Source organism: Sinocyclocheilus rhinocerous, unplaced genomic scaffold, assembly GCF_001515625.1.
Source record: "Sinocyclocheilus rhinocerous isolate Xijiao unplaced genomic scaffold, SAMN03320098_v1.1 scaffold569, whole genome shotgun sequence".
Taxonomy (NCBI): Eukaryota; Metazoa; Chordata; class Actinopteri; order Cypriniformes; family Cyprinidae; genus Sinocyclocheilus; species Sinocyclocheilus rhinocerous.
This window is the reverse complement of record NW_015652146.1, coordinates 57138-68904: the sequence shown is the minus strand read 5'-3', so window position 1 is coordinate 68904 and position 11767 is coordinate 57138. Positions and strand designations below refer to the sequence as shown.

Genomic DNA, 11767 nt, shown 5'->3' with positions numbered 1-11767 from the left:
AATTATGTCTCTATATGTTCCTCTGTTTCTGCCACAAGCTTCAGTCTGGATCCAGAACACCTGAGAAGAGATGATGCCAACCCCTCAGAGGACCTCAGATGATGCCAACCCTGAAACAACATACAGAACTACCACATTTTGCTATAAGTTTGATTGCATCATACAATAATTGCTGTTAATAGTGTTCATCGTCTGTTTGATTACGTCTTTAATTGATTTTTCCATACATTTATGCCATATGTGCATTGACTGACAGTCACCACTGATAAGCTGCCACTAAATATTGTAGAAACTTAATTTGCTGTAAAGTTGCTTTGCAACAATTTGTATGGTGAAAAGCCCTATACAAATAAACTTGAATTTAATTGAATTACATGAAGAAACAGAAGAAACTGAGACAGACTCAATCCAGACGAACTGTGGCGACGTCTCCAAGACGCTTCAAGAAACCTTCCTGCAAAGCTACCTGAAAAACTAAGTGCAGGTGCACCGAGGAGAAAATCTGTTTTAAACGCAAAGGATGGTCGCACCAAATGTTGATTTGATTTAGTTCATTGCAGTTAATTGATAAATCAAATCTATGTATGCCATTATTTTTGAAAGTATCCTCACTTTACAGCATTTTTACACAAGTGCCTAAAACTTTTAACAGTACTGTAGCTTTGCAGGAAGGTTTCTTGAAGCGTCTTGGAGACGTTGCCACAGTTCTTCTGGATTGAGTCTGTCTCAGTTTCTTCAGTTTCTTCATGTAATCTCAGACAGACTGATGATGATCAGATCAGATCTCTGTGTGGAGCACTGGCTGCTGTCTGCCAAAAAACTCACTGGATTATTACAATTAATGCCAAAAGAAATGTTTGGAAATGTAAACTGATATTTCCTACTGACACACTACAGCAAAAGACAGAAATAACTGACTTAAACCCATTTTTATTTGTTGATGAAAATACTAATGACCTAAGACTTCTGCACAGTAGTGTATATATATATAATCTCAATATTTAAATCTGTACATGTGTTAATAATATCTATATGATGATTTTTTTAATATGGTATTATATGTAGCAACCATATATGTCAACAATATATGTTTTATTTATATAAGAAGCTTTATTAAAAGAACATATACACCAAAAAAAAATCTGGATGTTTATATATGTTTTTTGTAATGAATGTTTTAAATACATGTCTGTCATAGGACAGTATAGACAGACAGACAGGAAGTTATGCCCATCGCAATAAAGGCAAAAGGCAAAACACCATTGTAAATAAATAAATAAATACAAAAATTCAATAAAACAATACATGTCCATCGTTTATATTTACTTATATAATACCAAATGTATTGACATGTTTTAGGATGGTTGTACATGTACATGTCCAAAAATGTATTACTCACACATAAACATACATATTTGTGTGGGCTAGATACATATGTTAATATATAAAATTGTTCCAATTTCTAATTTCATATATGTTTTGGTAACACTTTATTTTGATGGTCCCTTTTGAACATTCTGTTGACTATAAGTAACGTTGCACCTACATGTCTACTCACTCTCATTAGAGTATTAGTAGAGTATTAGTCGACTGGTAGGGTTAGGGTTAGAATAAGATGACATGTACTTGCAAAGTTACTTATAGTCAGTAGAATGTCTGTCAAGAGACCCTCAAAATAAAGAGTTAGCAGATATTAAGCAGACAGTCTACTAATACACTGATGAGAGTTAGTAGACATGTAGGTGCAACGTTACTTATTGTCACCAGAATGTTCAAAAGGGACCATCAAAATAAAGTGTTACCAAAACATATATGAAATTAGAAATTGGAACAATTTTATATATTAACATATGTATCTAGCCCACACAAATATGTATGTTTATGTGTGAGTAATACATTTTTGGACATGTACATGTACAACCATCCTAAAACATGTCAATACATTTGGTATTATATAAGTAAATATAAACGATGGACATGTATTGTTTTATTGAATTTTTGTATTTATTTATTTATTTACAATGGTGTTTTGCCTTTTGCCTTTATTGCGATGGGCATAACTTCCTGTCTGTCTGTCTATACTGTCCTATGACAGACATGTATTTAAAACATTCATTACAAAAAACATATATAAACATCCAGATTTTTTTTTGGTGTATATGTTCTTTTAATAAAGCTTCTTATATAAATAAAACATATATTGTTGACATATATGGTTGCTACATATAATACCATATTAAAAAAATCATCATATAGATATTATTAACACATGTACAGATTTAAATATTGAGATTATAACTACTGTGCCTACTGTGCAGAAGTCTTAGGTCATTAGTATTTTCATCAACAAATAAAAATGGGTTTAAGTCTGTCTTTTAGGAAATATCAGTTTACATTTCAAAACATGCCATTAATTGTAATAATCCAGTGAGATTTTGGTCTGACAGCAGCCAGTGCTCCACACAGAGATCTGATCTGATCATCATCAGTCTGTCTGAGATTACATGAAGAAACTGAAGAAACTGAGACAGACTCAATCCAGAAGAACTGTGGCAACGTCTCCAAGACGCTTCAAGAAACCTTCCTGCAAAGCTACAGTACTGTTAAAAGTTTTAGGCACTTGTGTAAAAATGCTGTAAAGTGAGGATACTTTCAAAAATAATGGCATACATAGATTTGATTTATCAATTAACTGCAATGAACTAAATCAAATCAACATTTGGTGCGACCATCCTTTGCGTTTAAAACAGATTTTCTCCTCGGTGCACCTGCACTTAGTTTTTCAGGGAGCTTTGCAGGAAGGTTTCTTGAAGCGTCTTGGAGACGTCGCCACAGTTCGTCTGGATTGAGTCTGTCTCAGTTTCTTCTGTTTCTTCATGTAATTCAATTAAATTCAAGTTTATTTGTATAGGGCTTTTCACCATACAAATTGTTGCAAAGCAACTTTACAGCAAATTAAGTTTCTACAATATTTAGTGGCAGCTTATCAGTGGTGACTGTCAGTCAATGCATTGGGGTAATATGATCATATTTTCTTGACCTGGTAAGGCCTCTAGCCGCTGCATTTTGAACTACTTCGCTTGTTTATAATCTTTGTAATCTCAGACAGACTGATGATGATCAGATCAGATCTCTGTGTGCAGCACTGGCTGCTGTCAGACAAAAACCTCACTGGATTATTACAATTAATGCCAAAAAGAATGTTTGGAAATGTAAATTGATATTTCCTACTGACAAACTACAGCAAAAGACAGAAATAACTGACTTAAAACCATTTTTTGGGTGAAAATACTAATGGCCTAAGACTTTTGCACAGTACTGTATATATCTTTTTTATTTTTGCAATGCCTCCACTTATTTGTGATTCACTGATTATACTGTCCATGCAATAAACAACTACACAAATGTACAGAGATAATGATGTTTGTTAAAGATTTACACAAATTATATTAGAGGAGGGTTGGAAGTAAATCTCCAGACTGAGCAACAGTGCCCAACTGTGTGATGCAACAATGTTCATTTTTAATTTAGTAGCTTCTTTAATAAATATATTTAATATTTTAGTTAATGTATATTGCTATACATCACACAAATCATGTCATTATTTGGTTGCAGAGTTAAGGGTTACAACAATCGCAAAACCCATTTAAAATAAATGTAAATCCTTCCACTGACCAAAATGACTGTAATGCATGTTAGTGTTAATGTGTGAGAGTATATTGTGTGTGGGTAATAAGTATGTGCTGACTCTGTCATGACTATTGACTAATGGATGTCTTCAACAGGTAGAGCAGCTCACCGATGAGCAGAAGAATGGTATGGTATAATAGGTTTTTAAGTTGGGAAAATATGATTAAATTTGCAGATATTTTACTTGTGTTCAAAATTTTGCATGGTTTGGCTCCGCTCCCACTTAATAAATTTATCAGGAAAAATTTGAATTCTTTTACTAGAGCCACTACTAGAGGGGACTGTATAATACCACATAGAAGAAGTACTTTTGGGCAATCAGTATTTTCTTATAGAGCAGTACATACTTGGAATACTATACCCATAGAATTAAGAAATATTACATCTCTTGCTCCTTTTTCTGAATCGGTAAAAGGGTGGTTATTGGATAATCAAATATGTCTTCATAATTTGAAGTAGTGTTTTTTTTGTGTTTTATTTTAATAGTTTTTTTATTTATTGTATTCTGGTTTTTGTAATATGTTTGTTTCTGCTTTGTGTATTTGTGGATTATGGTTCTTACCATCAACCTGCCAGGGACTGCAGATGAAAATTAGCCTGAATGACTAAAACTGGCACATTTACATAGCAGACTTGTTTACTCATGTTAATTAATGTGTATTGTCCCTTTTAAATAAAATAAAAACAAACAAACAAATACTATGCAGCAAGCAGCATTTGGACTCAGAATGGCCGTTAACATTATATGATAGGCTATATGTTCTGTAATGCCTCTAGATTACACATTTTGTGCTACTTACAGTGCTGTGAAAAAGTAAATTATAACAATGTAAAATAATAACGAAAATAAGAAATGGCCAGCTTTAAGTCTCCACAAACTATTTCAACTGGATTTGAGAGCTGGGCTTTACGTTGGCCATTCCAAGTCATTCGTTTGTGGTTTTTTCATGATTTGGGTCATTGTGTCGAAAGGTCCTCTTACACTTCAGCTTTAACTTTATAACAGATGGCCTCATGTCATCCTCAAGCACTCTTTGATATAATGTAGAATTCATAGTTTATATTACGACACGTTTGGCAAAAGGCAAAGTACACACAAATAATTATAATACTCTGGTAGTGCTTCACAGCTGGTATGAGGTTCTTTTTCTCAAATGCAGAGTGGTTTTTGCCAAACGTGATGTTTGAACTCTACGTTGACTCATCTGTCTGTCCATAGCACATTGTATGAGAAGTACATTTTGGTGTTGGACAGTAACAGGATCAGCCTCGTTCTAATGGTTAATTCCTTTCCATTTGTTGTGAAGAGCTGCCTGTAGATCCTATAATGACACCCTGGGCTTCTCTTGGACTTCCTGTAGTATCTCACGCTTTGCTTTTAAAGTGAATTTGGTGGGATGGCCCAGCCTGAAAAGATTGTTCTGTCAGTTGTTCAAAGTCTCCATCTGTAGATTATTTTACATACAATGCAATGATAGAATAGCTTTTTCACAGTACTGTATGTTTATAAATTTGAAACACTTTGCAGCAGTACCAATGAAAAAAAAAACTGCCTGAATTTAACACCCAACTATAAAAACAATAGCCTGTGTGCAATAATGATTTACTAAACTGACCCACAATAACAATATCATTAAGTGGTTCACGAGAGAGAAACTGTACGTGTACACAACTAACAGTTAAAGATCTGTGTTGGTGTTTTGTAGAGTTCCGCGCAGCATTTGATATTTTCATTCAGGATGCTGAGGATGGATGCATCAGCACTAAGGAGCTCGGGAAGGTGTTGAGGATGCTGGGCCAGAACCCCACGCCGGAGGAGCTCCAGGAGATGATTGATGAGGTGGATGAGGACGGTAAGTCCAGAGCGATCCAGAATTAGTAACGCTCCAGAACCCTAACTTGCAATGAAGCCTAACTTCATTTACTCACCCTCATGTTGCTCCAAACCTAGCATACAAATAATCTGTATAGCTACCAAGTAGTAAGTTACATTTTTTAATGACATGTTTACCATTGATACTAATCGTCATATTTAACTGAATAATGTATAGTAATAATAACTGAAAAGCAAAAGGAACATTCTACAGGGATAAAAGACTTATGTCCAAAAATGAAATGTCAATGGAGGTACTGTCATTAAAATGAGCTTGTGCTAAAATAAGTAATTGTCGGTGTACTTATGCAGGCAGTGGTACGGTGGATTTCGAGGAGTTTTTGGTCATGATGGTGAGATGCATGAAAGATGATAGCAAAGGAAAGTCAGAGGAAGAGCTGGCTGAACTCTTCCGTATGTTTGATAAGTATGTTCGATCTTAAACTGAGCTAAGAGAACTGACCTGCGGTGGGTTGAGGGGTCTCTGATGGGTTTTGATTGTATTTGGACAGGAATGCAGATGGTTACATTGATCTTGAAGAACTGAAGCTGATGCTGGAAGCTACAGGTGAAACCATCACTGAAGATGACATTGAGGAACTGATGAGGGACGGAGACAAAAACAATGATGGAAAAATTGATTATGATGGTAAGCAAGCATTGTGTTTCATTCAAGTTAAATGGAAGTAAAAAAAGAAACGTATCCCATTGTGTCCCTTTTCCATGCATTTCCACTATCCTTCTATTGCAGAGTTCTTGGAGTTCATGAAAGGGGTGGAATAAATAATGAAGAAATGTCTTCCTGGTGTTTCTCCCTGGATTGTCTGTACACAGGAGAGTAAATGTTCAAGCTTGATGAGAAAGATCAACAGAGAGTCTATCAGTCCATGATGTATCATTATTGCGCTTATAGTTTTCAGGGCAATATTTTCAGAAGATTCAATTATTTTACACACGTAAACACTGATGCCAAGGCTAATTTGTGAAGATTTAAGACATTGTTTGGGGTTTACTTTGTCTAATTAGAGTTATACTAGCATCTCTAGTTGTCAGAGACTTATTGGGTGGTGTGGTGTGGTGGTTTGTTTGGTTTGTTTGACTGATATATATTCAGTCCCCTAAAAAGCATAGTAATACCACCCTGACCAAGACACTAAACCTCAGGTTACTCCAGGAGGACTTAACCTGTAAGAAGTGAACTTAAAGTCTGTTTGAATAAAAATGACTTTTTTACTATAAAAATAAAAAAAATGGTCAAGAACAAACATCTGTCTTGTAGAGAGTATTTCAGGCCCCCCTCATGCTAATCTTTTCAGAGTGCTCTTCTTGTAACTACATAATATTGTCATGGGCATCATACACACTATTTTCAAATCACCTAAGCTGGTCGCGGAAAGTGAGAAAGAAAAGCAGATGGCTACAGTATCAGACACAAATAGCTTGGGGCTTGGGTTTGAGGCCCTGCAGCAGGTGACATAGCAGCTAATGACACCGCTGCTATTCCCGTAAGCTCCTGTGAGGATTTACAACAGGTTCTCCCTCCTCTTTCATCAGAATTGGTCAGTGCGACACAGCATGACAGCAGATGCAGCTCCAGTATCGGATAAATATAATCCCAGAATTCAAACATGTTTGCTTTTTAAATCAGAGTTAAAAATGTAAGGAATATCAGGAAGGTGAGGTTTTAGGATGCATAAAAGAGACAGAAGCTGAAAAGGACGACTCTGACTAGCAAACTTAAAGCTATAGTTCCCCCAAAAATGAAAGTTCTGTCATCATTTACTCACCCTCAAGTTGTTTCCACATTCTTCACAATATCTTCTATTTTCAGCAGAAGGAAGAAACTCGAGGGTGAGTAAATGATGACAGAACTTTCATTTTTGAGGCCCATCCATTTAGCCATGATGACTTAAAGGGATGGGCGACTAGAAATCAGAAATACAAAAGAACTACATTTTGGCCAAGTTTTCAGCAGGATCTAAAAGAACAGTTGGACGAGATGACTACTGAAATAAGCATAAAATCCAAGATGCTACTGTTCAAATAGAGGAAGGGGAGCACACCTGGCTTTCAGGAAGGAATCCAGGAGAAACGGAGGTTTTCAGGAGAGCAACAGAGGTAGAGGAGAGCTGACTTCCGTCTAACCCTGAAGCATAGAAAATGTTGAGCAATAAACCGACTGTTCATTATCAGCTTGCAGAGAGGAATTATGGCTATGGGAAATTATATATTAATCCCCCTCCTGACTGTACGGATAGGGAATATATACTGAATAGGGTGCGTATAGGGTTAAAATGAGCTTTGGTCATAAATAATGACTATTTATGACTTAGTGCTAACTTGTGCACCACAATTCATAGTTTGCTTTTTTCTGTTTTTTCATTGGTGATTAAAGGGCACCACCTTGTGGTCGCTCCACCTCATTGTCACAAATGTTGCCTCTTGATTGCAAGTTTGTCAGAAAAAAAATTAAAGTGTCGTTTTCAGGTTTATGACATCCTATCTCTAAATGCCAATGGGCTATATTTAAAGGAGTAACCTGGTAATTAAATTAAAGAAAGAGAACCTTAATTTAGCATTTTTGCTAAATGCTAATGATGAACACAAACTAATTACATGGGTTTTCTTTCCACATATTATTTATCATATAAAGCATGTAAGAAAAGTGGAGTCGCAAAATAGTGATATGTATCTATTACATAATCAATGTGTGGGCCAATCTGTTGAAGGTGGATAAATACTTCCAGCTTTATAAAGACGTAGAGGCCTGTGATCAACACTTTGCTCCAGCTTTGTATGACCACAGAAGTACAGTAGGGTCTGGACCTCCCATGGCATTACAACCCTCTGAACAATTATAATAAAACGCTCTCCAGTAATCCAAGCTTGACCTCACAAAGACTGAACAGTTGCCACATCTAATTAGGAACATAATCAACGTCCTCTGCATTAGCAGACAAGCCTCAAAGACACTTAATATTGTTAACATTTGTTAAAATTGAAACTGTTTAGCCAGAGAAGAACTGGTTCTGCTGGTGTAGCATGTAGTACACTGTCAGGGGGAGGCTGACATTAGAGACTTTGCTCACCATAGTGGATGAGCTGGACTACAATGACAATGTAAATAAATACGCATGCATAGTTCCGTCAACCAAAAATAATATTTATGCATTATGGATAGACATGATATCATCATGAACACAAAATTGAATTATAGCTGTCAAAGAAGCTGTACCATAACCTTATAACCATATAAACATGCATAACCACAAACTGTCAGCTAAAACTACATAATTAAAATGTAATTAAATGTCAAAGGTTATGTCTCAATTAGGTTTATTAAACACTGGCACAATATACACATTCAAGAGCATACACCTCCAAAACATTACAACAGATCACCTTTTATTTATTAAGCTTTTAGGTATAAACCAGACATGTGCCATGAACATAAAACATTACTTATGAGAGCTAGTTGTGCAAATGATTCACTACAATAATTGTACACAAAAAACAATATATGTATATATATGTTTCTGGTACTCTTTTTCCCCCCTAATATTTAAATACAGTGCACAACATGTTTTCCTTTAAAACAAAGCTTAAATTTACATGTGGTCAAAACATGTCAGTTCTCACAACAACACAGAGACATCTATGGACTCGCAACAGACCACAGAACTATGTGGGAAACAGCAGAGAAGCTAAAAAACAAAAACTGGATGCAAACATATATGCACACCACCAATAAATAATATTTATTCTAATAACTTACACATATTTACAGTTATAGCACACAAAACACAAAGCCGTCTGTTAATAGATATGTATCTTATACCATTAATTTAGAATGAAAAGTGTACAGTTCACAAAAAAGTGTACAGTTCACATTAAATGGTGCCTCAGTTTTATGAATAACAATAAGGTTATTCTGAAACTGCAAAAAAAAAAGAAAAAAAGAAAAGATTTTTAGAGATTTTTAGTCCACAGAAGACAAGAATGAATCTCACAAGACTTGTCAAAGACATACTCACATATTTTGCATAAAAATAAGTCTATTTTAGTACCATTAAAAGTTTTACACTGTAAGGTGAAATGGAAAGTATTTATTCGTCATAATAGTACTGCCTTTAACTTATGCACTTGAGATAAAATGCTTTGTATTACAGTAATACAAAACTAATGAGCATCACCACTGACATAATAATAAAAATGAAGAAAAACCCAAAAGTAAAACATAATGTGAATTTAGGGGAGCTTGAGCTTGTAACAATAATGTCACAATGCAAAAAATCTTAAACGTCCTATATATATATATATATATATATATATATATCTTATTTGTTCAAATATTATCTAGACATGTATTCCTGAAATTCAACCATGAACATGCCATTAAAGGAATGACAAAAAAACAGCAGCACCCCAATGACATGTAATAACAAGAAATTAACACTTGCAAAATCAATAACCAAAGTAAACACTAGTGATGTGAGGATGAGAAAGGAAACTGGCTCTGTGTCTTTTACTCCGTCTGGGGAACAGAGATGGCAGGACCCTTGGGGTCATCAAAGCGGTCCATGGTGCGCAGCTGCATGATCATGTGCAGGCCGTAAGTGAGAACCAGCACCATGAGAAGAGATGTGACAAGCCCCATCCAGATACCAGGAGTGAAGAAACTAGCACAGTCACTGGCGTAAGAGAAATCCTTCCCAGCCACATTAAAGCCCTGGATCTGTCACATGAGAAAGAAAGACAGATTCCTGATTGCTGGGTAATATATCCCTGCTGATGTAACATTAGTCATTTAAGAAGTGGAGAAAGTTATTAGAATTTGATTAAAATTATGAAAATCTTATAAAACAACTTTATTGTGGACTGCCCACTGCGTGCTATTCAAAAGCAGGTCACACACTGGAAAAGAAACTGGCCACAGGCATCGCACATAGAATATGTCTCATGCTAGTCCACTCGTGACAACCTTCAAGATAAGAAAGAACGAAGTCCTCCGGGTATGAATGGGGGATGGCACTTTGGAAAAACCGAGGGATTTGTGTTATAGGAGATTTAAAGGATTAGTTCACTTCCAGAATAAAAATTTCCTGATAATTTACTCACCCCAATGTCATCCAAGACGTTCATGTCTTTCTTTCTTCAGTCACGAAGAAATTAAGGTTTTTGAGGAAAACCTTCCAGGATTTTTCTCCATATGGACTTCATTGGGGACCAACGGGCTGAAGGTCCAGATTGCAGTTTCAGTGCAGCTTCAAAGGGCTCTGCACGATCCCAGCCGAGGAATAGGAGTATTATCCAGCAAAACGATCAGTCAATTTCTTAAAAAAATAAAAATGTACAGTCACGTTGGAAAGGTCATGTGTGACGTAGGCAGAAATACCGACCCAGTGTTTACAAAGCGAATGTGCAAAAAAAGATAAATGCCTTTTACAAAAAAAGGTAAAACAACGAAGTCGGATGATTTTGAAGTTGGAGGAGAAAATGAGATTTTTTTACCCTACTCTACCTTTTTGAACTGGAGTAGACAGACAAAGAGCTAACCGTGAGTGATTGCGTAATGCGTGAATTTGCGGACGTGCATCACAGAGCTAGTGTAAGACGTGCACTTGTGGTTAAAAAGCATATACAGTGTTGCCTCAGATGTTGAACTAGATTTGTTGCTCCAAGTTCACATGTACTCCGTCTGCAGTGCAGTATACAGTATGTGTATGCGGTGCAGAAGCAGCACGGACGCATTTTGCTTTCGCACGGGACGCGTTTGCAGTACGAAAAGTGCACTTTTCCTTGTTTTAAATCTAGCCTAAAACCCATGTGTTGACTGTGAAACAGTGGACTTTAATTATATGCATTTATGGTGTAATTACTAAATTTACGTGTCAATCCATGTTAATTTTTACAGTGAATAATGCACTGTCACATTAATTCAGCGCGTGCAGCACAGCAGAAATAGATTCCGTGCCGAAACGATCGCAGCATGACTGCTGCAGACGCACCGCTCCTGGAGCGCACTGCCGGACCGCAATCACGTGCAGTGTGAACGCTCTGATCCGTTAACATGGGCGCGGAAAAAATCTGTTACGTTTGTATGCCCGCCCGGTCTGTTCTGTTCTCGTGCTCCATTTAGGCGCGCTGCATTCTGATTGGTTCGGATAGCATACTGCGGGAGGTCGGGGCGCGGAAAATCGTGCT

General features: G+C 36.3%; 2 protein-coding genes across 2 annotated transcripts in view; one reads left to right on the top strand and one right to left on the bottom strand.

Moving 5' to 3' along the window:
- LOC107713750 (troponin C, slow skeletal and cardiac muscles) overlaps window positions 1-6346 on the top strand; it is a 10465-nt gene extending 4119 nt beyond the window's left edge. Inside the window, exons 2-6 of the mRNA XM_016519355.1 lie at window positions 3786-3816; window positions 5397-5543; window positions 5876-5990; window positions 6076-6212; window positions 6315-6346. Coding sequence (XP_016374841.1) covers window positions 3786-3816; window positions 5397-5543; window positions 5876-5990; window positions 6076-6212; window positions 6315-6346 — 462 coding nt within the window. The remainder of the gene's footprint in view (window positions 1-3785; window positions 3817-5396; window positions 5544-5875; window positions 5991-6075; window positions 6213-6314) is intronic.
- Window positions 6347-9897: 3551 nt separating this feature from the next.
- On the bottom strand, window positions 9898-10710 carry LOC107713749 (V-type proton ATPase subunit S1-like). The gene is made up of 2 exons (XM_016519354.1): window positions 10682-10710; window positions 9898-10298 (listed from the first exon to the last, which is right to left on the bottom strand). Exons 1-2 carry the CDS (start codon window positions 10703-10705, stop codon window positions 10089-10091), a joined length of 234 nt encoding a protein of 77 aa, XP_016374840.1. The 5' UTR covers window positions 10706-10710; the 3' UTR covers window positions 9898-10088.
- Between the last annotated feature and the right edge of the window lie 1057 nt (window positions 10711-11767).

What these genes read in the sequence shown, in the direction of transcription:
- LOC107713749 (XM_016519354.1), bottom strand. Translation starts at nt 10,705, where the DNA reads ATGAACGTCTTGGATGACATTGGG. An exon ending in ACGTCTTGGATGACATTGGG is followed by an intron (nt 10,299 to 10,681) that starts GTGAGTAAATTA and finishes CTCATGTGACAG; the next exon opens with ATCCAGGGCTTTAATGTGGC.